This window comes from Triticum aestivum, chromosome 2B (assembly GCF_018294505.1).
Source record: "Triticum aestivum cultivar Chinese Spring chromosome 2B, IWGSC CS RefSeq v2.1, whole genome shotgun sequence".
NCBI lineage: Eukaryota > Viridiplantae > Streptophyta > Magnoliopsida > Poales > Poaceae > Triticum > Triticum aestivum.
In genome coordinates, this window is record NC_057798.1 from 193,092,696 (window position 1) to 193,119,229 (window position 26,534).

The following is a 26,534-nucleotide window of genomic DNA, read 5'->3' on the forward strand; positions in this document are numbered from 1 at the left end:
AGTGCGCGCCCATACCCGCACTCGACACGCCCGGCTCGTCGGCCGTGGCTTATTCGCCCTTCATTCACGCCCTAAGCCGTGGCTCAGAGCAGCCTGGCGTCTTCAACATCGCCGTCGACCAGCAGTGCACGCCCCGCGGCCGGCTCCTTCCGCAGCAGGGGGCACTCCCGCTTGAAGTGCCCTCTGACGCCACACTTGTAGCACTTGCCGCGGCGATTGTCCCCGCCGCCTGATGCCGTGCTCCCCGCGCCGTCGTCGTCGTCCTCTCCGCGTGCACCGCCCCGACGCCGCTCGCGCGCACGCCACTGCGCCGCGGTGTACATGAGCTGCTCGCCGTCCGCCCGCTCGCCGCCTGCCTGCCCGCATCGCCGGAGCCGCTCGTCGAACGCCTTCAGGCGCCCCAGAGCGTCGTTGAACAGCAGCTCCTCCAGGTTGCAGAACTGCTCCATGCCAGCGACCGCCGCGTACAGGCGATCGGGCACGCTGTCCAGCAGCTTCTTCACCATAGCTGCGTCCTCCAGCGTCGCTCCGAGCCCTGCAAAACGCGCCGCCATCCGCCGATCTTCCCCGCGAACGCGTCCAGCGACTCGTCGCTCGCCATGCGCAGGAGCTCCCACTCTCCCCGGAGCGTGCCGAGCCGCGCCGCGCGCACACGGTCCGCGCCGACGAAACGTGCCTTGAGACTGGCCCATATCTCCGCCGCCGTCTTCTTCGCAGCCACCTGCAGCAGGAGATCGTCGGCGAGCGCCCGGAGCAGGTAAGCCCTCGCCGGCTTATCCTTCTTTGCGATCACCGCCGACTCCGCGTCCTCCGGCGGCACCACCGCCTCCCACAGCCCGGCTGCGTCCAGGTCGGCCTCCACCTTGATGGCCCAGGTGGTGTAGTTCTCCCCCGTCAGCACCGGCGCCGGATGCGACACCGAAGTGCCCGCGCCGCCACCGTACGGAACGATCGACATCGCCGGCGAACTCCCTCCTCCACGTGGCTCTGATGCCAAATGTTGGAACCGCCAGTCCCTCGCCGCACTCCTCCGCGCCCTCTCTGTCGCCGTCGCTCGAGCTCACCAGAGAGAAGAAGAAGAAGTTCAGAGAAATTCAGAGAACACGGTGGACACAGGTGTTTTCCGGCGCACGAACGCCCCCCTTTACTCCCTCGAGCACGAACTCGACTGTGTCAGACCATTACAACGTCACCAGGCGGCTTTATAGCCCCAAGCCGGCGCCCTGGGCACGCACCCACGCCTCCACTTTCCCGCGATCATCTCCGCGCTCTGCATGCTCTGACCGCGCACGCTACATACCAGCGCACGCCCGCGTCTCGCGGTGAGCATCAGCCCAACGCACCCCGATCGCCCCGCGTGGCTCGCCAACGGCCCCTACACGCTACCGTGGTGCACGGACACGCCCGTGCACCCAACGCACGCACACACGCACGCCCTACTGCCCGGACCCGACGCGCCCAGCGAGCCCAGTGCGCGCCCATACCCGCACTCGACACGCCCGGCTCGTCAGCCGTGGCTTATTCGCCCTTCACGGGTCTCTTCTTTATCATATTTGCCTTCGAGATCTATTTTTATTTGCTTTTATACCTCAAACATGCATGCGTGTATTCCCGCCACATTTAGGTGTAGTTTTTTTGGCTATAAATACCATCCTTCTTCTATCTCCCAGCCATCCCATCACACAGCAAGAACTTGCCTCTCTCTGATCCATACACATAGACAAGAACACCATGCTGCGCAAGAACACCATGTCCTCCCTTGTCTTCCTCATGGCGCTGCTGCTCTCATGCAGCTCCATTAGCAGCGCAGCACGGCACCTAGAGGAGGCCGTGCCCAAAAAGGAGTATCCACCACATCCGATCGTCCCGGAGCTGCCGAAGCCCGAACTCCCGCCGCACCCTGCCGTGCCCGAGCTGCCGAAGCCTGAGCCACCGCACCCTCTCGTGCCCGAAGTGCCACACCCCATGGTGCCGGAGACACCAAAGGAGCCTGAAGTGCCAAAGCACGAGCTGCCACCGCACCCAGCTATGCCCGAGCCCCCGAAGCCTGAACTACCACATCTGGTTGTGCCTGAGGTGGCAAAGGAGCCGGAAGTGCCACACCCCGTCGTACCGGAGGTGCCAAAGGAGCACGAGTTGCCGCACCCTGCCATGCCAGAGTTGCCGAAGCCTGAAATGCCACACCATGCCGTGCCAGAGGTACCAAAGGAGCCCCATGTGCCGCACCCTGAGGTACCGGAAGTGCCAAAGAAGCCTGAGTTACCGCACGCTGCAGTGCCAGAGGCCCCGAAGCATGAAATGCCGCCGTTCACTACTAGGAAAAGGGCACCGGTTTTGCCTACTAATGGCGCACTACCGGTGCGCCATTACTAGCACGCCATTAGAATTTTTTTACTAATGGCGCACCTGCCAGTGCGCCATTAGTATGTAACACCATACGTCATTAGTATGCCTCCCGGGGGGCCATATGTAACCATGTGCTTTGTCACACTAATGGCGCACTCTGCCACGATGCGCCATTAGTATCCTTTGGCATACTAATAGCGCACTCTGCCTTGATGCGCCATTAGTATGAATATTTGTTTTTTTTTGCTTTTCTGATTTTTGCACAAGTTACAAAATATATTATTGGACAGAATATAGACAGCAGCACACAGCAACATCAGATTCATCGAATACAATAGAAGATTAGTCTCCGAATACAATTCATCATATTAGTCTCTGAATTCAAAAGACCGAACAAAGATAAAATATTACAAGTCTCAAGACCGCGAGTATCGAATTTGTCTTCACATTACAAGTCGATATCGATCATCTAAACTACCATCACATAAAAGAGAGTTGTGGTCATCACGATGAGCATCATCGCGATCAAACTGGTCCTCATTCGGTTCCTCCAATGCTCCCTCCTCTCTCCCGCTAGATAGCGGGCATATCTAGATTCGGGCCTCCGCCCTAGTGGTGTACCCTTTGTAACTGTTACCGCTGAAACGGTGAACCTGTCTCCGACACTCCACCCAGTCGTCGTAGACTCCGAGAACCTTACCCTTGTACACGACATACGATGGCATCTCTATGCACAAGCCAAACAACAGATAATACATAAGCAATATGTAAGTATGCAACAAAAGGATCGAAAAAGAAAAGCAAGACATTAATAGCATGATTCATGGTCCTACTAATAAATAGCATCGATTACATCTAAGTTGAACGACTGTCCAAACCAAAGAGACATACGAATTCATTAAAGTTTAATTACAACATGAGCTAATCAATGTTTCAGAACTACAGATCACTACTTTCGACTCGACTCATCGGACAGGACCGTGGATGAAGCCGCCGTCTGTCGTGATGGTCATGAAATCGCGGTCGTTGTCACCCTGCATTTGTAGCGTTTCATCTATCTCACTGTTGGACGGTTGATATCTGATGAAGAACTGCCCCGAGGTATGAAGGACATCTTGATGGATGATGTCCGCAAACTCCGACTGGATGCGAAAGAATTTTTGTCTGAGGTCCGCGTCCTGGACTGCCGACAAGCTCGCGGCCCAATCTTTGAGATTATCTGGTAGCAGAAGTTGATGATGGTCCCTTACGATCGCCCGCATGTGATGGAGGGCGTATTAGGCATCCTTCTGACCGCCAGGCGGCTGCTTGACACAGCAGAACTTCGTATTGTGTGAGAACATGTGCTTGCCGTACTTACGAACTGCCCTGGTGAAGGTGCCTCCAGATTTGGCGTAGCCGGGGAGAACATCATCAAGAACTTTCTTGACATTTGTGTAGTCTATCTTGGAGTTACGGTTTGGGTCGAAATACGTGGCCATTGAATATTTCGGGCTTAAGAGGATGAGTGTGCAATGTGTGTCACTGCACAGAACACGAAATGTTAGAAAAAAAGAACGATCAAAATCTAAGAAATCATATGTTACGGGGCGGTTAAGGGATGACTTACTCGGGAAAGTAAGCCACAAGGAAGTTATCCTTATCTGGGTTTGCCAGAATGACGCCTTCGAGGTGTGAACTCGCAACTTGGCGGTCCCCAGCGTTGTTCAAGTGCTTGGCACACATGTAGAAGGGGTCGACTATCACGATGTCCAGGGTCTTGTCTCTAATGATCCGCATCTCCATACTCAGCGAAAACAGCCGAACGAAGGTGTAGTGCAGCGGATGAAGGTTAAACATAGCAAAGATGTCATCAAACCGCAGAACGATCGTACCCCCGATGTCGCCATCCGCAAAGCCCTTGCCCTCTGGCACCTTGGCCATGAAAACCGGGTACGCCACATCATTCTCTCTTAGACGCCGCTTCTCCAAAGAAAGAACACTGTCATGCAGACTCCGCATAGCACCGGTTGCAGCATTCAGCATATTTGGCGGTAGCATCGCCCTACCCGCCACATGCACCCTCCTCGAGATATCCTTAGGTGAAGGTGGCCCGTCCTGAGCACAGATCGAACTCGGTGCCGGCTGGCTCGCACCGGCGCCCTTGTTAGTCTTTCGTTTCTGTCCCTTCTTCTTGATCTCCTGTAATGGGACCAAGTTCTGCTCACAGACCGCTTTCTTGAGCATGTTGGGGCTGATAATATTTCACACCTCAGCTATCTAAGGCTTGGTGAAGGCGGGAGCTGGAGGCGTCTCCTGAGAACTAAATGGCAGACGACGCCTATTGCAATTGGATTTCTCCGCCGTACCAGATAGATTGCGATCGTCTTGGTTGGGTTCTTAAGAAAGAGGCCCGCAGAACTCGTCAGCGTACCCATGTTTGGCAAAGTACTTATCAACTTTGGTAAATGTACCATCGTCGTTGTCGTCATCGTCCGGATCCTGTGCCATAGGGCTGTCCGGATCCTGTGCCATAGGGATGTCCGGCAGGTCCGGTAGCGTTGCGGCGTTCTTGCCATGGCTTGGCGCCGGCACGACTGGCGGTCTTGTCTGTGGGGTGGTGTCCCCCGCCCCCAAACGAATCTGGCTCTTCGGCCAAAGCAGCGGCCAGTTTACGCAGGCGCTGAGGGTCATCTCATCTTCTTCGTCGGCCCCAGCGGGTCGAACCGGAGGTAACAGCTCTTCGCAGCCTGGCAGCACCCAAACCACTTCAACCCTATACACTGTGGGTGGCATCGGATTACCGTGGAACATGCGGTTGCCCGGTTGAATGATTCTGCCCTTGGCGACATCGACCAACTCGGCGCCCACGAAGTGCAGAAGAGTGCAAGGAACGTCGGCGGTGCCCTGCGAAAACATGTACATGGCGTCAGGGATGCCCAGTCAAAGGCAAGGAGATGAAGTCATCGGCCGAGAGGCTTAGTTACCGTGATGCCGTCAAGCTCGGCTAATGTCGAGGCACCACCAACGGCGGGCATGCAACTGACAGAGGGGGAGCTTGCTGGCGAGGTGTCGGCTGGCATACACCCGGGTGCATTAAGCTCCAATGCCCATGCCGGTGCCGGAGACATGAATACTGTTGGAAATATGCCCTAGAGGCAATAATAAAAGCATTATTATTATATTTCCTTGTTCATGATAATTGTCTTTATTCATGCTATAATTGTGTTATCCGGAAATCGTAATACATGTGTGAATAACAGACATCAACATGTCCCTAGTGAGCCTCTAGTTGACTAGCTCGTTGATCAACAGATAGTCATGGTTTCCTGACTATGGACACTGGATGTCATTGATAACGAGATCACATCATTAGCAGAATGATGTGATGGACAAGACCCTATCCTAAACATAGCACAAGATCGTATAGTTCGTTTGCTAGAGTTTTCCATTGTCAAGTATCTTTTCCTTAGACCATGAGATCGTGTAACTCCCGGATACCGTAGGAGTGCTTTGGGTATGCCAAACGTCACAACGTAACTGGGTGACTATAAAGGTAGACTACGGGTATCTCCGAAAGTGTCTGTTGGGTGACATGGATCAAGACTGGGATTAGTCACTCCGTATGACGGAGAGGTATCACTGGGCCCACTCGGTAATGCATCATCATAATGAGCTCAGAGTGACCAAGTGTCTGGTCACGGGATCATGCATTACGGTACGAGTAAAGTGACTTGCCGGTAACGAGATTGAACGAGGTATTGGGATACCGACGATCGAATCTCGGGCAAGTAACATATCGATAGACAAAGGGAATAGCGTACGGGGTTGATAGAATCCTCGACATCGTGGTTCATCCGATGAGATCATCGTGGAGCATGTGGGAGCCAACATGGGTATCCAGATCCCGCTGTTGGTTATTGACCGGAGAGTCGTCTCGGTCATGTCTGCTTGTCTCCCGAACCCGTAGGGTCTACACACTTAAGGTTCGGTTACGCTAGGGTTGTAGGGATATGTATATGCAGTAACCCGAATGTTGTTCGGAGTCCCGGATGAGATCCCGGACGTCACGAGGAGTTCCGGAATGGTCCGGAGGTAAAGATTTATATATGGGAAGTCCTGTTTCGGGCATCGGGACAAGTTTCGGGGTTATCGGTATTGTACCGGGACCACCGGAAGGGTCCCGGGGGTCCACCAGGTGGGTCCACCTGTCCCGGGGGGGGCACATGGGCTGTAGGGGGTGCGCCTTGGCCTAATGGGCCAAGGGCACCAGCCCCACATAGGCCCATGCGCCTAGGGTTTAAGGGGAAAGAGTCCTAGGAGGGGAAGGCACCTCCTAGGTGCCTTGGGGGGGAGGGAAACCCCCCTTGGCCGCCGCACCCCCTAGGAGATTGGATCTCCTAGGGCCGGCCACCCCCCCTTGGCACCCCTATATATAGTGGGGGAGAGGAGGGACTTCATACCTGAATGCCTTGGCCTTTGGTTGCCTCCTTCTCCCTCCCCAACACCTCCTCCACCTTCATAGTGCTTAGCGAAGCTCTGCCGGAGTACTGCAGCTCCATCAACACCACGCCGTCGTGCTGCTGCTGGTGCCATCTCCCTCAACCTCTCCTCCCTCCCTTGCTGGATCAAGAAGGAGGAGACGTGGCTGTTCCGTACGTGTGTTGAACGCGGAGGTGTCGTCCGTTCGGCGCTGGTCATCGGTGATTTGGATCACGTCGAGTACGACTACATCATCACCGTTCTTTTGAACGCTTCCGCTCGCGATCTACAAAGGTATGTAGATGCATCTAATCACTCGTTGCTAGATGAACTCCTAGATGATCTTGGTGAAACGAGTAGGAAAATTTTTGTTTTCTGCAACGTTCCCCAACAGTGGCATCATGAGCTAGGTCTATGCGTAGTTCTTCTTGCGCGAGTAGAACACAATTTGTTGTGGGCGTAGATTTGTCAACTTTCTTGCCGTTACTAGTCCTTTCTTGCTTCAGCGGTATTGTGGGATGAAGCGGCCCGGACCAACCTTACACGTACGCTTACGTGAGACCGGTTCCACCGACTAACATGCACTAGTTGCATAAGGTGGCTGGCGGGTGTCTGTCTCTCCTACTTTAGTTGGAGCGGAATCGATGAACAGGGTCCTTATGAAGGGTAAATAGAAGTTGACAAATCACGTTGTGGCTTTAACGTAGGTAAGAAAACGTTCTTGCTAGAACCCTAATTCAGCCACGTAAAACTTGCAACAACAATTAGAGGACGTCTAACTTGTTTTTGCAGCAAGTGGTTTGTGATATGATATGGCCAAAGTTGTGATGAATGATGAATGATCTATATGTGATGTATGAGATGTTCATGCTATTGTAATAGGAATCACGACTTGCATGTCGATGAGTATGACAACCGGCAGGAGCCATAGGAGTTGTCTTTATTCTTTTATATGACCTGCGTGTCATCAAGAAACGCCATGTAAATTACTTTACTTTATTGCTAAACGCGTTAGCCATAGTAGTAGAAGTAATAGTTGGCGAGCAACTTCATGGAGACACGATGATGGAGATCATGATGATGGAGATCATGGTGTCAAGCCGGTGACAAGATGATCATGGAGCCCCAAGATGGAGATCAAAGGAGCTATGTGATATTGGCCATATCATGTCACGTTTATTATTTGATTGCATGTGATGTTTATCATGTTTTGCATCTTGTTTACTTAGAACGACGGTAGTAAATAAGATGATCCCTCACAATAAATTCAAGAAGTGTTCCCCCTAACTGTGCACCGTTGCGACAGTTCGCTGTTTCAAAACACCACGTGATGATCGGGTGTTTTATTCAGACGTTCACATACAACGGGTGTAAGACAGATTTACACATGCAAACACTTAGGTTGACTTGACGAGCCTAGCATGTACAGACATGGCCTCGGAACACAGAAGACCGAAAGGTCGAGCATGAGTCGTATAGAAGATACGATCAACATGAAGATGTTCACCGATGTTGACTAGTCCGTCTCACGTGATGATCGGACACGGTCTAGTTTAACTCGGATCATGTAATACTTAGATGACTAGAGGGATGTCTAATCTAAGTGGGAGTTCACTAATAATTTGATTAGTTGAACTTAATTATCATGAACTTAGTCTAAAATCTTTGCAATATGTCTTGTAGATCAAATGGCCAACGTAGTCCTCAACTTCAACGCGTTCCTAGAGAAAACTAAGCTGAAAGACGATGGCAGCAACTATACGGACTGGGTCCGGAACCTGAGGATCATCCTCATAGCTGCCAAGAAAGATTATGTCCTACAAGCACCGCTTGGTGACGCACCCGTTCTCCCTGCAGAACAAGACGTTATGAACGCTTGGCAGGCACGTTTCGATGACTACTCCCTCGTTCAGTGCGGCATGCTTTACAGCCTAGAGCCGGGGCTCCAAAAGCGTTTTGAGAGACATGGAGCATATGAGATGTTCGAAGAGCTGAAAATGGTTTTCCAAGCTCATGCCCGGGTCGAGAGATATGAAGTCTCCGACAAATTCTTCAGCTGTAAGATGGAGGAAAACAGTTCTGTCAGTGAGCACATACTCACTATGTCTGGGTTGCATAACCGCTTGACTCAGCTGGGAGTTAATCTCCCGGATGATGCGGTCATTGACAGAATCCTCCAGTCGCTTCCACCAAGCTACAAGAGCTTTGTGATGAACTTCAATATGCAGGGGATGGAAAAGACCATTCCTGAAGTATTTGCTATGCTGAAATCAGCAGAGGTAGAAGTCAGGAAGGAACATCAAGTGTTGATGGTCAATAAAACCACTAAGTTCAAGAAAGGCAAGGGTAAAAAGAACTTCAAGAAGGACGGCAAGGAGGTTGCCGCGCCCGGCAAGCAAGCTGCCGGGAAGAAGCCAAAGAATGGACCCAAGCCCGAGACTGAGTGCTTTTATTGCAAGGGAAGCGGTCACTGGAAGCGGAACTGCCCTAAGTACTTAGCGGATAAGAAGGCCGGCAAAACAAAAGGTATATGTGATATACATGTAATTGATGTGTACCTTACTAGTGCCCGTAGTGGCTCCTGGGTATTTGATACCGGTGCAGTTGCTCACATTTGTAACTCAAAGCAGGGGCTGCGGAATAAGCGGAAACTGGCAAAGGACGAGGTGACGATGCGCGTCGGGAATGGTTCCAAGGTCAATGTGATCGCCGTCGGCACGCTACCTCTGCATCTCCCTTCGGGATTAGTTTTAAACCTTAATAATTGTTATTTAGTGCCAGCTTTGAGCATGAACATTGTATCGGGATCTCGTTTAATTCGAGATGGCTACTCTTTTAAATCTGAGAATAATGGTTGTTCCATTTTTATGAGAGATATGTTTTATGGTCATGCTCCTATGGTGAATGGTTTATTCTTTATGAATCTCGAACGTGATGCTACACATGTTCATAATGTGAGTACCAAAAGAAGTAAGGTTGATAATGATAGTCCCACATACTTGTGGCACTGCCGCCTTGGTCACATAGGTGTTAAACGCATGAAGAAGCTCCATGCTGATGGACTTTTAGAGTCTCTTGATTATGAATCATTTGACACGTGCGAACCATGCCTTATGGGTAAAATGACCAAGACTCCGTTCTCAGGAACAATGGAGCGAGCAACCGACTTATTGGAAATCATACATACCGATGTGTGCGGTCCAATGAGTGTTGAGGCTCGCGGTGGCTATCGTTATGTTCTCACCCTCACTGATGATTTAAGTAGGTATGGGTATATCTACTTAATGAAACACAAGTCTGAAACCTTTGAAAAGTTCAAGGAATTTCAGAGTGAGGTTGAAAATCAACGTGACAGGAAAATCAAGTTTCTGCGATCAGATCGTGGAGGAGAATACTTGAGTCACGAGTTTGGGGCACACTTAAGAAAATGTGGAATAGTTTCACAACTCACGCCGCCTGGAACACCTCAGCGTAATGGTGTGTCCGAACGTCGTAATCGCACTCTGTTAGATATGGTGCGATCTATGATGTCTCTTACCGATTTACCGCTTTCTTTTTGGGGCTATGCTTTAGAGACTGCCGCATTCACTTTAAATAGGGCTCCGTCGAAATCCGTTGAGACGACACCGTATGAATTATGGTTTGGGAAGAAACCTAAGCTGTCGTTTCTAAAAGTTTGGGGATGCGATGCTTATGTCAAGAAACTTCAACCTGAAAAGCTCGAACCCAAATCGGAAAAATGCGTCTTCATAGGGTACCCAAAAGAAACTATTGGGTACACCTTCTACCTCAGATCCGAAGGCAAGATCTTTGTTGCCAAGAATGGGTCCTTTCTGGAGAAAGAGTTTCTCTCGAAAGAAGTAAGTGGGAGGAAAGTAGAGCTTGATGAAGTATTGCCTCTTGAACCGGAAAATGGCGCAACTCAAGAAAATGTTCCTGAGGTGCCAGCACCGACTAGAGAGGAAGTTAATGATAATGATCAAGATACTTCTGATCAAGCTCCTACTGAAATTCGAAGGTCCACAAGGACACGTTCCGCACCAGAGTGGTACGGCAACCCTGTCTTGGAAATCATGCTGTTAGACAACGGTGAACCTTCGAACTATGAAGAAGCGATGGCGGGCCCGGATTCCGACAAATGGCTAGAAGCCATGAAATCCGAGATAGGATCCATGTATGAAAACAAAGTATGGACTTTGACTGACTTGCCCGTTGAGCGGCGAGCCATAGAAAATAAATGGATCTTTAAGAAGAAGACAGACGCGGATGGTAATGTGACCATCTATAAAGCTCGGCTTGTCGCTAAGGGTTATCGACAAGTTCAAGGGGTTGACTACGATGAGACTTTCTCACCGGTAGCGAAGCTGAAGTCCGTCCGAATCATGTTAGCAATTGCCGCATTCTATGATTACGAAATATGGCAAATGGACGTCAAAACGGCATTCCTTAATGGTTTCCTTAAGGAAGAATTGTATATGATGCAGCCGGAAGGTTTTGTCGATCCTAAGAATGCTGACAAAGTGTGCAAGCTCCAACGCTCGATTTATGGGCTGGTGCAAGCATCTCGGAGTTGGAACATTCGCTTTGATGAGATGATCAAAGCGTTTGGGTTTACACAGACTTATGGAGAAGCCTGCGTTTACAAGAAAGTGAGTGGGAGCTCTGTAGCATTTCTCATATTATATGTAGATGACATACTTTTGATGGGAAATGATATAGAACTCTTGGACAGCATCAAGGCCTACTTGAATAAAAGTTTTTCAATGAAGGACCTTGGAGAAGCTGCTTATATATTAGGCATCAAAATCTATAGAGATAGATCGAGACGCCTCATAGGTCTTTCACAAAGCACATACCTTGATAAGATATTGAAGAAGTTCAATATGGATCAATCCAAGAAAGGGTTCTTGCCTGTGTTACAAGGTGTGAAATTGAGCTCAGCTCAATGTCCGACCACGGCAGAAGATATAGAAGAGATGAGCGTCATCCCCTATGCCTCAGCCATAGGTTCTATTATGTATGCCATGCTGTGTACCAGACCTGATGTTAACCTTGCCGTCAGTTTGGTAGGAAGGTACCAAAGTAATCCCGGCAAGGAACACTGGACAGCGGTCAAGAATATCCTGAAGTACCTGAAAAGGACTAAGGAAATGTTTCTCGTTTATGGAGGTGACGAAGAGCTCGTCGTAAAGGGTTACGTCGACGCTAGCTTCGACACAGATCTGGATGACTCTAAGTCACAAACCGGATACGTGTATATTTTGAATGGTGGGGCAGTAAGCTGGTGCAGTTGCAAGCAAAGCGTCGTGGCGGGATCTACATGTGAAGCGGAGTACATGGCAGCCTCGGAGGCAGCACATGAAGCAATATGGGTGAAGGAGTTCATCACCGACCTAGGAGTCATACCCAATGCGTCGGGGCCGATCAAGCTCTTCTGTGACAACACTGGAGCTATTGCACTTGCCAAGGAGCCCAGGTTTCACAAGAAGACAAGGCACATCAAGCGTCGCTTCAACTCCATTCGTGAAAATGTTCAAGATGGAGACATAGAGATTTGTAAAGTACATACGGACCTGAATGTAGCAGATCCGTTGACTAAACCTCTCCCTAGAGCAAAACATGATCAACACCAGAATTCCATGGGTGTTCGATTCATCACAATGTAACTAGATTATTGACTCTAGTGCAAGTGGGAGACTGTTGGAAATATGCCCTAGAGGCAATAATAAAAGCATTATTATTATATTTCCTTGTTCATGATAATTGTCTTTATTCATGCTATAATTGTGTTATCCGGAAATCGTAATACATGTGTGAATAACAGACATCAACATGTCCCTAGTGAGCCTCTAGTTGACTAGCTCGTTGATCAACAGATAGTCATGGTTTCCTGACTATGGACACTGGATGTCATTGATAACGAGATCACATCATTAGGAGAATGATGTGATGGACAAGACCCAATCCTAAACATAGCACAAGATCGTATAGTTCGTTTGCTAGAGTTTTCCAATGTCAAGTATCTTTTCCTTAGACCATGAGATCGTGTAACTCCCGGATACCGTAGGAGTGCTTTGGGTATGCCAAACGTCACAACGTAACTGGGTGACTATAAAGGTAGACTACGGGTATCTCCGAAAGTGTCTGTTGGGTGACATGGATCAAGACTGGGATTTGTCACTCCGTATGACGGAGAGGTATCACTGGGCCCACTCGGTAATGCATCATCATAATGAGCTCAGAGTGACCAAGTGTCTGGTCACGGGATCATGCATTACGGTACGAGTAAAGTGACTTGCCGGTAACGAGATTGAACGAGGTATTGGGATACCGACGATCGAATCTCGGGCAAGTAACATATCGATAGACAAAGGGAATAGCGTACGGGGTTGATAGAATCCTCGACATCGTGGTTCATCCGATGAGATCATCGTGGAGCATGTGGGAGCCAACATGGGTATCCAGATCCCGCTGTTGGTTATTGACCGGAGAGTCGTCTCGGTCATGTCTGCTTGTCTCCCGAACCCGTAGGGTCTACACACTTAAGGTTCGGTTACGCTAGGGTTGTAGGGATATGTATATGCAGTAACCCGAATGTTGTTCGGAGTCCCGGATGAGATCTCGGACGTCACGAGGAGTTCCGGAATGGTCCGGAGGTAAAGATTTATATATGGGAAGTCCTGTTTCGGGCATCGGGACAAGTTTCGGGGTTATCGGTATTGTACCGGGACCACCGGAAGGGTCCCGGGGGTCCACCGGGTGGGTCCACCGGGTGGGTCCACCTGTCCCGGGGGGGCCACATGGGCTGTAGGGGGTGCGCCTTGGCCTAATGGGCCAAGGGCACCAGCCCCACATAGGCCCATGCGCCTAGGGTTTAAGGGGGAAAGAGTCCTAGGAGGGGAAGGCCCCTCCTAGGTGCCTTGGGGGGGAGGGAAACCCCCCTTGGCCGCCGCACCCCCTAGGAGATTGGATCTCCTAGGGCCGGCCACCCCCCTTGGCACCCCTATATATAGTGGGGGAGAGGAGGGACTTCATACTTGAACGCCTTGGCCTTTGGTTGCCTCCTTCTCCCTCCCCAACACCTCCTCCACCTCCATAGTGCTTAGCGAAGCTCTGCCGGAGTACTGCAGCTCCATCAACACCACGCCGTCGTGCTGCTGCTGGTGCCATCTCCCTCAACCTCTCCTCCCTCCCTTGCTGGATCAAGAAGGAGGAGACGTGGCTGTTCCGTACGTGTGTTGAACGCGGAGGTGCCGTCCGTTCGGCGCTGGTCATCGGTGATTTGGATCACGTCGAGTACAGCTACATCATCACCGTTCTTTTGAACGCTTCCGCTCGCGATCTACAAAGGTATGTAGATGCATCTAATCACTCGTTGCTAGATGAACTCCTAGATGATCTTGGTGAAACGAGTAGGAAATTTTTTGTATTCTGCTACGTTCCCCAACAAATACCGCCTCCGCCGGAGACACCAATGGCGCCGCCGCCGGAGACACCAATGGCGCTGCCTGCGCGTTGTGCGAGTTGCTGGACGTGAAGCTGGGAACTGGGGGAGGCCCTTGTTGGCCACCCGCAATCCACGTCGTCAGCCCATGAATCAATGTAGGCACCATGGCGTTGAGCTTCGTTCCCAGTTGTTGTTCCACTTGCTCTTGGACAAGCTCCGGAATCCGCACCACTTGTGCCTTGAGTGCTTTAACCTTGCGCGTCTGGCTTTCTGAGCTGGCCTTTTTCTCCTTCTACACACCAGCGGTATAGTATGACCCCCATTTTGTGGACAAGCCTTTGCCGGCCACACGACCAGTTGACGTCGGCTTAGTGAGCTTATCCTTGCTTTTCATTATGTTCAATGCCCTATTTAAAGGGCTGTCGAAAGGGGAGCTCTGAGACGACCCCGCTCTACTGCTTTCAGTTTCCTGCGAAAGGAACGTGAACCATTTAGAAATATTGGGGATTAGTTAGAGTGCAACCATATGGAGCTAATTACGCGGGGGTGTATTCCTTACCAGAACAAGCTCAAGCGCCCTGGTCTTCGGATCCGTGGTAAGCTCCTTTGTTATCGGGTCCTCCTTGTACCGAGCCGTGACATAGTTCCTGGTCTGCTTGTTACCGTTGTATTTCTCGAAACGGGGCGGTAGGCCTTGCTGCACGCTCCGCGTCCTCCTTGTCCCATATAGGCTCCGCCATTCTATAACCGCCGGGACAGAGTTTGTGTTCCCCTAAGTTCAACTCCCGCATTTATTTCCCCCACTGACTTGATTCGGTGGTTGCACTACTCTCGCACTTTATCTTGAACTCCTTGTAGTCATCTTCGCTCATCAAAGGATATTTCGCCTTGATCTTCTCATAACTATCACCTTTATCAATCATTCTCTTCGCCGCGCTTCTCCAAGTATACAGGGCCGTGCTCATCCTCGTGAGGGTGGCACTGTTCACTTTATTCCCTAAGAGGCGTGTGTTTTCAAATTCGGCGGGGAACTTGTATCGTTCGTGCAGCTTCGTGAAGAGGAGGTTGCGCAAATTCCCTCGGTCCTTATGCCTAAGGTTCTCGGTGTTGATCGAGACGGTGCTCCGGAGAATGCACCCGAGCTGAACCGCGTACCCCTTGACTATATGTTTGGGCTCCGTTGGATTCGCGTCGGAGTCCACTTGAGTGAATTCGTCCTTGAGGGTGCGGAGCGCATTCGGGCGCCGGTCCTTCCTTTGCTTCTTCGGTTGGCTGCCATCTGTGTGTGCGCCGCCATCATCAGTGGTGGCATCCTCGGCGGCACCATCAGTGGTGTCATCCCGGACGCCACTAGGGGTTGTGTAATCAGGATCGGTGTCTTCCACGGCGTCCTCATAGCGGTGAGGTTGTTCCTCCATCTCCTGGGACAGCTCCCAGAATTGCTTGCCGCCCGAACCACCGGCCTCATCGTTGTGGGCCATGTTTCGCTCTAAATAGGAAAAAAGTTTGGTCAAAAAGTTGGTTATTGTCAAGGAACAAGATCATGGTCTCATCATTTAGGGTTTGTCGACACCGAGGCAACCTAAAATCCTAAGCTTTCATCATTTAGGGTTTGTCGACGCTGAGGCACCCTAAAAGCCTAAGCCGAGGCACCCTAGGTTGGGCCTAATCACTTGGCACTAATCACTTGGCTCTATTGCCACCTATGGTTTAATGCAGCAAGAATGGCGGGGCATTTGATCCTACTTAACTAAGTACTAAGATACCCCGGTCCATGCATTAGTCGCAAGTACCCCATATGTCCTATTTTTAGCAAAGTCATGCTAAAATTTCAGCATGACCTTTGCTGAAAATAGGACATATGGAGTACCCGAATTTGCCGGAACGGAAGTTAATCAGCATTCCGGCAAACTCAAGGGCCTCTCGGGGTACCTGCAAATTCATCACGACACGATGGTCGGAGACAAAACCCAGCAAACTAGCAAGATGATCATCATCTTTGCAAGATAGTAGCTCAAGTTTTTGACAGTAGCCTCTGAAGAAAACAACATTGCAACGTTCAAGTTCACAGGATAAAAAATCATCCACATTCACCAACCCACATGATGTTAAAACCCACATGAGCTGTAAACAGACTTAAAAAACCCACATGATGTTATAACTGTATACACTGAACATGATGATACCAAATGGGAAGGAAAATTGTATCACTTTAGATTAGTGTAGCCACTATCTAACAAAACCAGAATGTTAACAAAATTACACCATGATGATACCAAATTCTTGTAGCAGTACAATGAGTTCACAGGACAAAAAAATCATCCACATTCACCAACCCAAATTGGTGGAGATATAGCAAACCAGAACCTCCCAGGTTTCTGCCATTTTATTTTTCCCACCGTATATGTTTTTTGATTCATGTCATGGTACTTGCTGTCAAACCAAGTATTTTCTTTCTACATAATCTGGGAAGTTTCCTTCTTACTGTCTCACTATCTTACTGTCTCACTACAAAAAACTAGTATGCTTAGTTGAGACTAGTATGCTTAGTTGCATTATGACAGACAAAAACTACAAATATTTGTGTTTTTAGTTGAGCAATACAGCGACAGTGTGATAGGCAAGTTTCAGCTGGCAAAGTGTCATGATTCAGACAAGAGAGCAGCTAAGCATAGCAAGTGGATAGTTTAGTCAGTATACTAGTACTCTTTAGAAAGCATGAGACATATATTACCTGGAGGAGACTTCGTCGGAGAGTTGCTTGTGCATTGAAAATACAACAAGATCAGCAAAGGATAGTAAGATATATACTGAAATTATCATAACAAAATGCCAGCTACTGCCATGGTCAAAGAATAGATTATGATAGCTGGACAAGTACATGTCAAACTAGATAATTTTCAGAAACGGTTTAACCACCGTAGGATAAAACAATGCATCCAAGACTGGGCTTAGACTAATATCCTCATAGCATAATCTGACATCAAGCAAATATTATAAGAACAGTGAAAATGTATGTTCACTGCAAATGAATATGGACCAAGTATCCTCTAAAATGCATCTAAATGCAAGCTCAGAGATTTGAACATTTGGAAAACCCTAGCTACTTAATTCCCCAACCCTCTTTCCTTGTCCAAATTTCTCCAACCCCCAACCCTAGAACACATCAGAAGGAAATAAAGAGGGGGAAGAGGGGGAAGCGGCTCGGGTGCTCACTTGGGAGGTCGAGGGCGACTCAGGGCAGCCGGAGCTAGTCGAGGCGGCGTGAATTCGGCGTCGAGCGGTGGCGCTCCTCCTGGGCAGGCCGCACGGTCGAGGGCGTCGAGCGGTGGCGGTCCTCCTGGGCGTCCGAACTCGTCCGGGTCCTCGTAGTCGAAGAGGAAGACGGCGGCGGTCCTCCTGGGCAGGCCACGCGGTGTTGGACGGCGAGCACGTCGAGGGCGCAGGCGGGGCCGCGGGGGGAGGGGGCGCTTGGGCGGGAGGACGTCGAGGGAGGCGGCGCTCGGCTCGGGGACGGCGAGGGAGGAGGCGAGGGAGGCGGCGCTGGGTTCGGGGACGGCGAAGGAGGCGAGGGGGCGGCGAGGGGGACGGCGAACACGGGGGGCAGCGGGTGAGATCGATGAGGCAGGGGAGAGATTAGAGAGATTGGGGATTTAGTGTGGGGGGAAGCTTTCTAATGGCGCACCACCCCCTCGTGCGCCAGAAGTACGACTATTCTAATGGTGCACCACCCCACGGTGCGCCATTAGAATTTTGTTTTAATCTAGCCCACTAGCCCTATCTACAACCTAGCCCTATCTACAACAGAACCCACCCACTAGCCCAATTGGTCAGCACGTAGCACACACACCAGGAGGTCCTGGGTTCGATTCCCAGGCTCCCCAATATTTTTTTATGCATTTTAAATGCTGTTTTTTATATTTATTTGTGTTTAAATATGTTCAAACTTGTTTAAATCATAACAGTAATATTTTTTTATAAAAACAGTAATAATTTAAAAAGTGCCCATGAAATTTAAGTGTCCTCATGATTTCAAAAAGTGTCCATGAAATTTAAAAATATTTATGATATCAAAAAGTGCCCATAAAATACAATCGAGAAATGAAGACTATGATTTAAATACAATCGATCTTAGCTAGCTATCTGCTCACAATCTTCTTGCCCTTATTTTTCGCAAATGGAGTTCTTCTGTGGAACGGACGTCCTTTAGGTGGGTGGTCCTGCTTCTTCTTGTGGTGTGTGCTGCTACTTCATCGTCGTCGTCATGTTCGATCTTCGGGTCGCCGTACTTGTCAAAGTCTTGCTCATTGGCTACTCCATCCATTCCGATGATCTTCCTTTTGCCTCTCCTCACGACAACACGAGTGGGCTTTGGCGGGTCGGTAATGAAGAAGCATTGGTCCACTTGGGAAGCCAGTACCCATGTCTCATTTTTCGCGGTGACGTTTGCGCCCGCGGTCTTGGATTTGGCTTCGGGTATAACCATGGTGGTGAAATATCGGTCTTCTTTTAGGACGCTCTTGGCCCATCTGACACGGAACATCGGACCTTCTCTCCAGCGTAGCTCAGCTCCCAGATCTCCTCGATCCTTCCATAGTATCTGTCCTTGTCCTTATCGGTGTAGGATTCCATCGTTACCCCGAAGTTCTGATAACCATCGCTCTTCATGTCCTTGTCCTCGGTGTAGAATGTGTAGCCGTTGATATCGTACGCCTCATAGGTCATCAGGTTGTGCTCGGTGCCCTGTGACAAGGCGAACATGAGTTGTTCTTCCGCGGAAGAATCCTCATGTAAAGGGCACGACAGAAGCTTCTGCTTGAACCAACGCGTGAAATATGAGTTGTGCTCTTTGAGTATATCTCCGTCCGTCCTCTGTTGGCCTCGGTCATTGTACGTCTTCTCAATAAAGGTTTTGTGCTCTACCACCCAAGGATCGACCACGTCTATGTGTTGTAGCGCGACTAGGTTTGCTCTTTCAGAGTCAGCGAGTCGACCCTCGAAGTTGACATGCATTTCACAGCGACCCTCACGGTGACCCCATCCAGCGAGCCTGCCGAGGTGCCTGTTGACGGGCAGGCCAACGGGGTTCTCGATGCCTAGATAATTCGTGCAGTAGGAGATGCACTCTTCGGTCAGAAAGCCCCTGGCTATACTTCCCTCTGGACGTGACATGTTCCGAACGTATCCTTTGATGACACCATTCATCCTTTCGAATGGCATCATGCTGTGCAGGAACGTCGGCCCGAGTTGGATGATATCCTCCACGATATGGACCAGCAGATGCACCATAACGTCGAAGAATGCGGGCGGGAAATACATCTCAAGCTCGCATAGTATCACCATGATCTCTTCCTGTAGCCTTCTGAGTTGCCTCACGCCAATCGACTTCCGAGAGATGACGTTGAAAAAGTTGCATAGGCCAAATAGCGTTTCACGGACGTGCGCGTCCATGATCCCACGGATTGCAACTGGAAGTATCTGCGTCATCAGCACGTGACAGTCGTGAGACTTCATCCCGCTGAACTTCTGCTTCGTTGGGTCTAGGTATCTGCTTATCTTCCCCGCGTAACCGTAAGGAAGTTTTACTCCTAGGAGGCAGGTGAAAACTGCTCGATCTCCTCCTGACTTAGAGTGAAGCACGCGGGAGGGTAGTCATTTCCGGTCTTCTTGGCATTTTTGCCTTTGCGATGACTTTCTGTGTCCTGCTTTGCCTCATCATCATCATCATCATCATCATTAGCGTGAAGCTCATGCCTGATGCCCATTGATTTCAAGTCTGCCCTTGCTTTCGGCCCATCTTTGGTCCTCTCTGGCATGTTGAGCAGGGTACCAAGCAGACTCTCGTACACGTTCTTCGTGATATGCATGACATCAAGGCTGTGAGGCACACGGTGGATCTTCCAGTACGGCAAGTCCCAGAAAACAAACCTCGTTTTCCATACCTTCAGCATCAGCTCTGGCGCCTTTCGCTTCTTTCCCGGCTCTGGCGCCTTTTGCTTCTTTCCCGGCAGTGGGCAGTCTTTCCAATTTTTCAACAGCTCGTCTATTTCCTCGCCGCTCCTCGTACACGGGCGTTTTCGGGGTTCGGTTTCACTATCGAACAGATCCTGGCGTTTCCTCCACGGGTCATCGTCGCGAAGCCACCTTTGATGTCCCATGAACACGGTGTTCGAAGACCCGGGATCTCTATCTAGCTGGCGATATGTTGTGTCATCCATGCACCTTACGCATCCAGAAAATCCGTGGACTACCTGCCCCGTGAGATATCCGTAACCAAGATAGTCGTGCACCGTCGTGAGCAGTGCGGCTCTCATAGGGAAATATTCTTTCTCTGCGGCATCCCACGTATTGGCTGGCGTTTTCCACAGCGTGTCTAGCTCCTCCTTCAGCAGCCCCAGATACAGATTGATGTCGTTCCCTGGTTGTTTCGGCCCTTCAATTAGCATACTCATGTGAATATACTTTCTCTTCATGCACAACCAGGGGGAAGGTTGTACATCCACACAAACACAGGCCAGGTGCTATGTGTGCTTCTCTGGCTGCCAAACGGATTGACTCCATCGGTGCTCGCGCCCAGCACGATGTTCCTTGGATCCTTCCCAAATTCTGGGTATTCGAAGTTCAACGCTTGCCACTGGCTCGCATCCTTAGGGTGACTCAGCATCTTGTCTTTTTTATTTATCTCCGGATAATTTCCATCATCTTCCCGCTTCTTCTCCTCTCTATCCGCGTGCCAACGCAGGAGCTTTGCTACCTTAGGGTCCGCAAAATACCGCTGCAGACGAGGAGTGATCGGAAAGTACCACACCGATTTTCGAGGAGCTTTCTTCCTCTTCTTGTATTGAGTGACGCCGCACACCGGACATATGGTAGACTCCGTGTGCTCGTCCCGATAAATGATGCAATTGTTCATGCACACATGGTATTTCACGTGCGGTAAATCCAAAGGACACACGATTTTCTTCGCCTCCTCGAAACTGGTCGGGCACTTGTTCCCCTTGGGAAGACGTTCGTGCCAGAATGACATATTCTCGCCGAAGCATGCGTCGGTCATTTGTGTTTTACCTTCATTTCCAGAGCCATGAGCGTTACTTTCAGGCGGGTATCCTCGGGCCTGCATCCTTCATACAATGAAGTAACCGCGTCTATCTCCAGTTGATCCAGCTTGGCTTTCTCTCGGGCGGCAGCTCTTGCATTATCCGTCTGCTTGCGAAGCAGCTCTTGAATATGAGGGTCCTGCACCCAGCCTCCACCGTCATCTGCTCCGGCATCTTCATCTTCATGATCATGCCCTTCGTCTTGATCTTCCTCATCATCATGTACGACATATTCTACATGATGATTGTGTACATCATCACCGTCGTGATCATGTCCTGGAGATTCTTCGTCTTCTCGCCCGCCCTCGCCGCGGTGGTTGTCTTGTTGCCCTTCCTCATTTCTTGCCCGGGCCCCATGGAGGACTTCATAGTCATCTTCATCACCTTGCCACCGATAGCCATCCATGAAACCACGCAAGAGCAGGTGGTCCCGCACCTGCCCGGAATCCGGGTCCGCAATAAGGCTCTTCAGCTTGCGTCTTCGACACGGACATCTTATCTCCGTCTCGTTCTTTTGAAGCATCTCGGCCTTTGCGGAGCTCAAAAACCTATTCACGATGCCTTCGGTCATTGTGCGGACCATGGTCGCCTGCGGGGTAGAGCAAAACGATATTTTAGAACCAAGAAAAAATTTGGCATGACCTTCCCTAAAAATAGGACCAAAAAGAATGCATAGTGCCAAAGTTCTCGCCGAAACGGAAATGAATCAACATTCCAGCAAAATATTGGCAAACACAAACATATATGCAACACCACAAACACAAGCAACACCACAAACATACATAGATCTAGCTAGGCCACAAAAAGTGCATGTGCACGTTGTTGGAGCGAGGTAGGGAGAAAAAAAGTAGATCTACATCATGAAGATAGCTTTCCCCTTACTTACCTATCAAGAAAAGGTGATTTCACCACTTAATTTTAATGAATCTATGGTGGAAATGAGGTGAGGAGGAGGAGGCAGCCGAGACAAGCTTGGAGAAGGAGGTGGAGAGAATGAAGTGGGGAAAGTGAGTGGGTAGGTGGGCTGTCCAAAATATCTTGTTCGTCCCAGGTTACTAATGGTGCACCACCACACAATGCGCCATTAGTTACTAATGGCGCACCGGCAGGTGGTGCGCCATTAGTACTTTTTGCAGAAAAGTAAAAAAAACATATGTATACTAATGGCGCATATGTATACTAACTTACAACTAGTAATGGCGCACTTTGGCATAGTGCGCCATTAGTAGGTTTGCAAAAAAGTAAAAAAAAATATACTAATGGCGCACTGTATTGGTCGTGCGCCATTACTAGTTTCAACTAGTAATGGCGCACTTTGCCGTCCATGCGCCATTAGTTTGTATGGAAAAATGGGAAAAAATCAATAGTAGTGGCGCACTGTGAGCACGAGCAACCGGTGCGCCATTAGTATATAGTAGTGGCGCACTACTTGCCTGGTGCGCCATTAGAATCAGTCCTATCTATAGCCCTTTTTCTAGTAGTGGTTCCCCAAAGTCGAGCTGCCCCCGAAGCCAGAGTTCCATTTCACAAAGTTTCTTTGTAGCTCAGGCTACGTGGAACCTCTTATCCTCAACCCTCCACCCTTGCTTTGAGATCCGTGCTCTCCAACTAACTTACAACAAGCAAATTTCTCTTTTTTGTTTCTCTAAAATGAAACAATATATGAACTTCAAACTTTGCAGATCGAACAAACATTAGAACATCAATGTGTGAAAAAACTTTCAGATTTTTTGGTCTGATATAAATATAGAAAATGAGATTTTGTTTGATTAAAAATATTATTTTAAGCATTTAAAATGCATGAAAAAATCTGAAAGTTTTTTCCCAGATTGTAGTTAGAATGTATTGTTGTTCTGCAAAATTTGAAGTTTATATGTTGTGTCGTTTGAGAGAAACAAAAAGACAAAAGTGTCTGCACAGATCACGATGCAAAAATGAATGGCAAAGATAAGGGGTATCATGTAGCCTGGGCTACACAAAACCACACTCCATTTCATTTTCCGGAGCCAGAGGCCAAGCCATGATCGGACTAGCTGCATCTGCGTAGTGCCGTATCCAAGTATTATTAAACTATATACTATGTGTGTGTGATTGTTTTTATGTTTTATCATACATGTGCGTGCGTGTGTGCGTGGTACATGTCGTTTAGAGCATACTGTCGAGTTCCGGACGGCAGCGTTATGTTTGAGTGGTGTTGCATGATGCATGGTGCAGCTTCTCAATTTGTTCCCTACATCCCTTTACGTACATGCAGATGTATATGATATATGTACCTGAATAACTATGTTTTTGTGTTTGGAGTTTTTATATTGGATCGCATTTGTGTTTGGATTTACATATATGCATCACTAAAGAGTTCTTATGTTTTGGCTACATTATGCGCTTCGGAGAAATTTCCTTTTTGGGCGGATAATTTATTTCTTTTGTCATTTTGTATTAATAGTACAGAAGACCTGAAAGCCCGGGTCTGATCGGAAGCATAATAAGATACTCCCTCCGTTTCTAAATATTTGTCTTTCTAGAGATTTTAACAAGTGATTACATACGAAGTAAAATGAGTGAATCTACACTCTAAAATATGTCTATATACATCCGTATGTGGTAGTCCATTTGAAATCTCTAAAAAGACAAATATCTAGGAACGGAGGGAGTATTACTAAAAAAAAGCATAATAAGATATAACGTCTTGAAGGGTCACATCTCTTTAGCCATGCAAAATCAAATGGCTATTTATTTTATTTTTTCCTCAATATTCACGCTCCAGGCAATATTAGTTGAGGCGAGAAATATTGGGCGTAATGCAAGTTTTAATTTCATTGAAAGAACAAATAGGATTTGTATACCACTATGTGGTTATGCCAACATAATTTAAAAAACAAAACAAAATCCCCGTTACGGATACTTACTCCCTCTATTCCAAAATATTCAAAGTTCTAGATTTGTAAATCCAAAGTATTCAAGTTTGACCAAGTATACTGAAAAATATGTTATCAAGATTAATATCAAATACAACATATAGAATGGGAATACATTTTGTGACGAATATAATGCAATTAGTTTTGTTTTGTAGATGTTAATATATTTGTCTCTAAACTTGGTCACACTTTAAACTTCAAATCTTTTTTTTGGAATGGACAGAGTATAAAAATATATTTTCACCAAACTGATGAACAAAAATTGTTCTATTGATGTCTAAACAATACGATGTGCTAATGAAGCTAGTGACCACCTTTGACTATTTCCAATGTTGTATATGTTACATAGATTGAAATTTATTTATTTATTTCAGGGAATCCTTATTGTCGTACGGGGAGTAATTAAAAGCAACCCCGGAATATTAATATATGACAAAATGAGAATGTTATGTTACGTAGCTTTGGTTTTTGTTGTTCTTGTTGTCGAGTCTAAACACATTGTTCCGTAGCTTTGGTGAACATAACTTTTTTTCCTAAAATAAAAAAGCCATGCATTCACGGTCTGGGGTATCCAAGTACTCCCTCTGTTTTTAAATATAAGTCTTTGTAGAGATTTCATTATAAACCACATACGGATGTACATAGATGCATTTTAAATGTTTTTTTTTGAAAGATGCATTTTAAATGTAGATTCATTTCTTTTACTTCGTATGTAGTCCATCTAGTGAAATCTCTACAAAGACTTATATTTAAGAACAGAGGGAGTAGTATATTATTACTAGCTAGTACTTGAAGAGTTAGCTAGCTAGCTTGAGTTGCTTGAGGAAGGGTCACGCCAAGATGAAAAGGAAGCCCGTACGACATGGAATGGTCACCTTCAACTTAACTCTCGGAACTACGTAAGAAGTCAAACGTACTTCGTCACAGATGACTGTTTATCTCAGCAGCTTGTCCTTGATATGGAAGTCTTCGGTGCATCGTCTCCTGATGGCGTCGCGCGGCCGGTGACCTGCATCACGCACGGGACCGTCGACGCTCCTACGCGACCGCGTGGACGCGCGATTCGTCCACCACCAGCCCGGGTGTCAGGTAGGTGGACGACCTGCTTCCAGTCCATCAGAAGATGAGCCGGCCGGAACGATGAGGTAGCCTCGGCGAACCACACGCAGCCGATCGTCTAGCGCAGTAGAAGGATAGCGAAGACGACCGGAACCTACCAGGGCCGTCTCCAGGAATTCGGGGGCCCGGTGCCAAATGCAAAATAAGGCCTTAAAAAATCTAAAATATATGTTTTATAAAAAGAAAAAGAATGAATTCAAACACTCCATAAATTATAGGCTTATACCAAGATAAAAAAAACTGTACCCTGAATTTTAAACGAGCAACTAGCTTGGAAATTTTGGTGTGTGACAACTTGGTGAACTAGCCTAGTACTCCTTGCACAGTACATTAGCTGGACATTGCACATCGGTACGCTTCCTCTTTGCCGTGTGTGACAACTTGGTCAACTAGCCTAGTACTATATATCTTCTCTAAAACAAATGGATTGATAAACTGAAGCGTATGCACACAATATACTCACTAGTATAATCGTTCAACAGGTAGTTTCAAAAAAAAAATCGTTCAACAGGACAGAACACTAAATTAAATTGGGAATCAGTTTGAGCACACCTTGTGGACAGATCGGGGATGCCATCACCTAGGTCTCGGACACCGGTGACAAAGAAAACTGTGGAATGAATTCTTCATGCCGGCAGGGCAGCCGGTTGTTTCTCCGGGAGGAAACAAAGTGACAACGACGCTCCGTCTCCGTGCGCCGCCGCCGCCGCCGCCGCCGCACTTCGTCGGTTCACCTCCGTGAGGGCCCTTTTTTCTCTTCCGAGCAGACCGCGCGGGGCTAGATCGATAGATCTCGATCGGCGGGCTGTGTCGATCGGGACTAAGGAAAGGCTTATTTTGGGAGATTGAGGGGCTGGCCCAGTTTGAGAGAAACAGGGACTAGCTGGGCAGGCGTAAGTCTGTGCTAGTTGTGATAAAAGGGCCCAACACGAAAAATATACGAAAAACTGGCCCAAAATCGGGGGGCCCTGGAATTTGGGGGCCCTGTGCGGTCGCACAGCCCGCACAGGCCCTTGGACGGCCCTGGAACCTACTACACAGAGCAGCTGAGCTGCCGATGGATCAAGATCAGATCAGCAATTGACCCCAGGAGCAGTTGCATTTTGGTGCTGCTGTCAAATGACCGTCCAGCGGAGGTTTCGTGTCTGA

General features: G+C 48.6%; 1 protein-coding gene across 1 annotated transcript; it reads left to right on the forward strand.

The window, feature by feature from the left end:
* Nucleotides 1-1,716: 1,716 nt before the first annotated feature.
* Nucleotides 1,717-26,127, forward strand: LOC123039162 (protein PELPK1-like). Its single transcript, XM_044462435.1, has 3 exons — nt 1,717-2,325; nt 25,214-25,355; nt 26,024-26,127. The coding sequence occupies exons 1-3, from the start codon at nt 1,732-1,734 to the stop codon at nt 26,125-26,127; spliced, it is 840 nt and encodes a 279-aa protein (XP_044318370.1). The 5' UTR covers nt 1,717-1,731.
* The last annotated feature ends 407 nt before the right edge of the window (nt 26,128-26,534 follow it).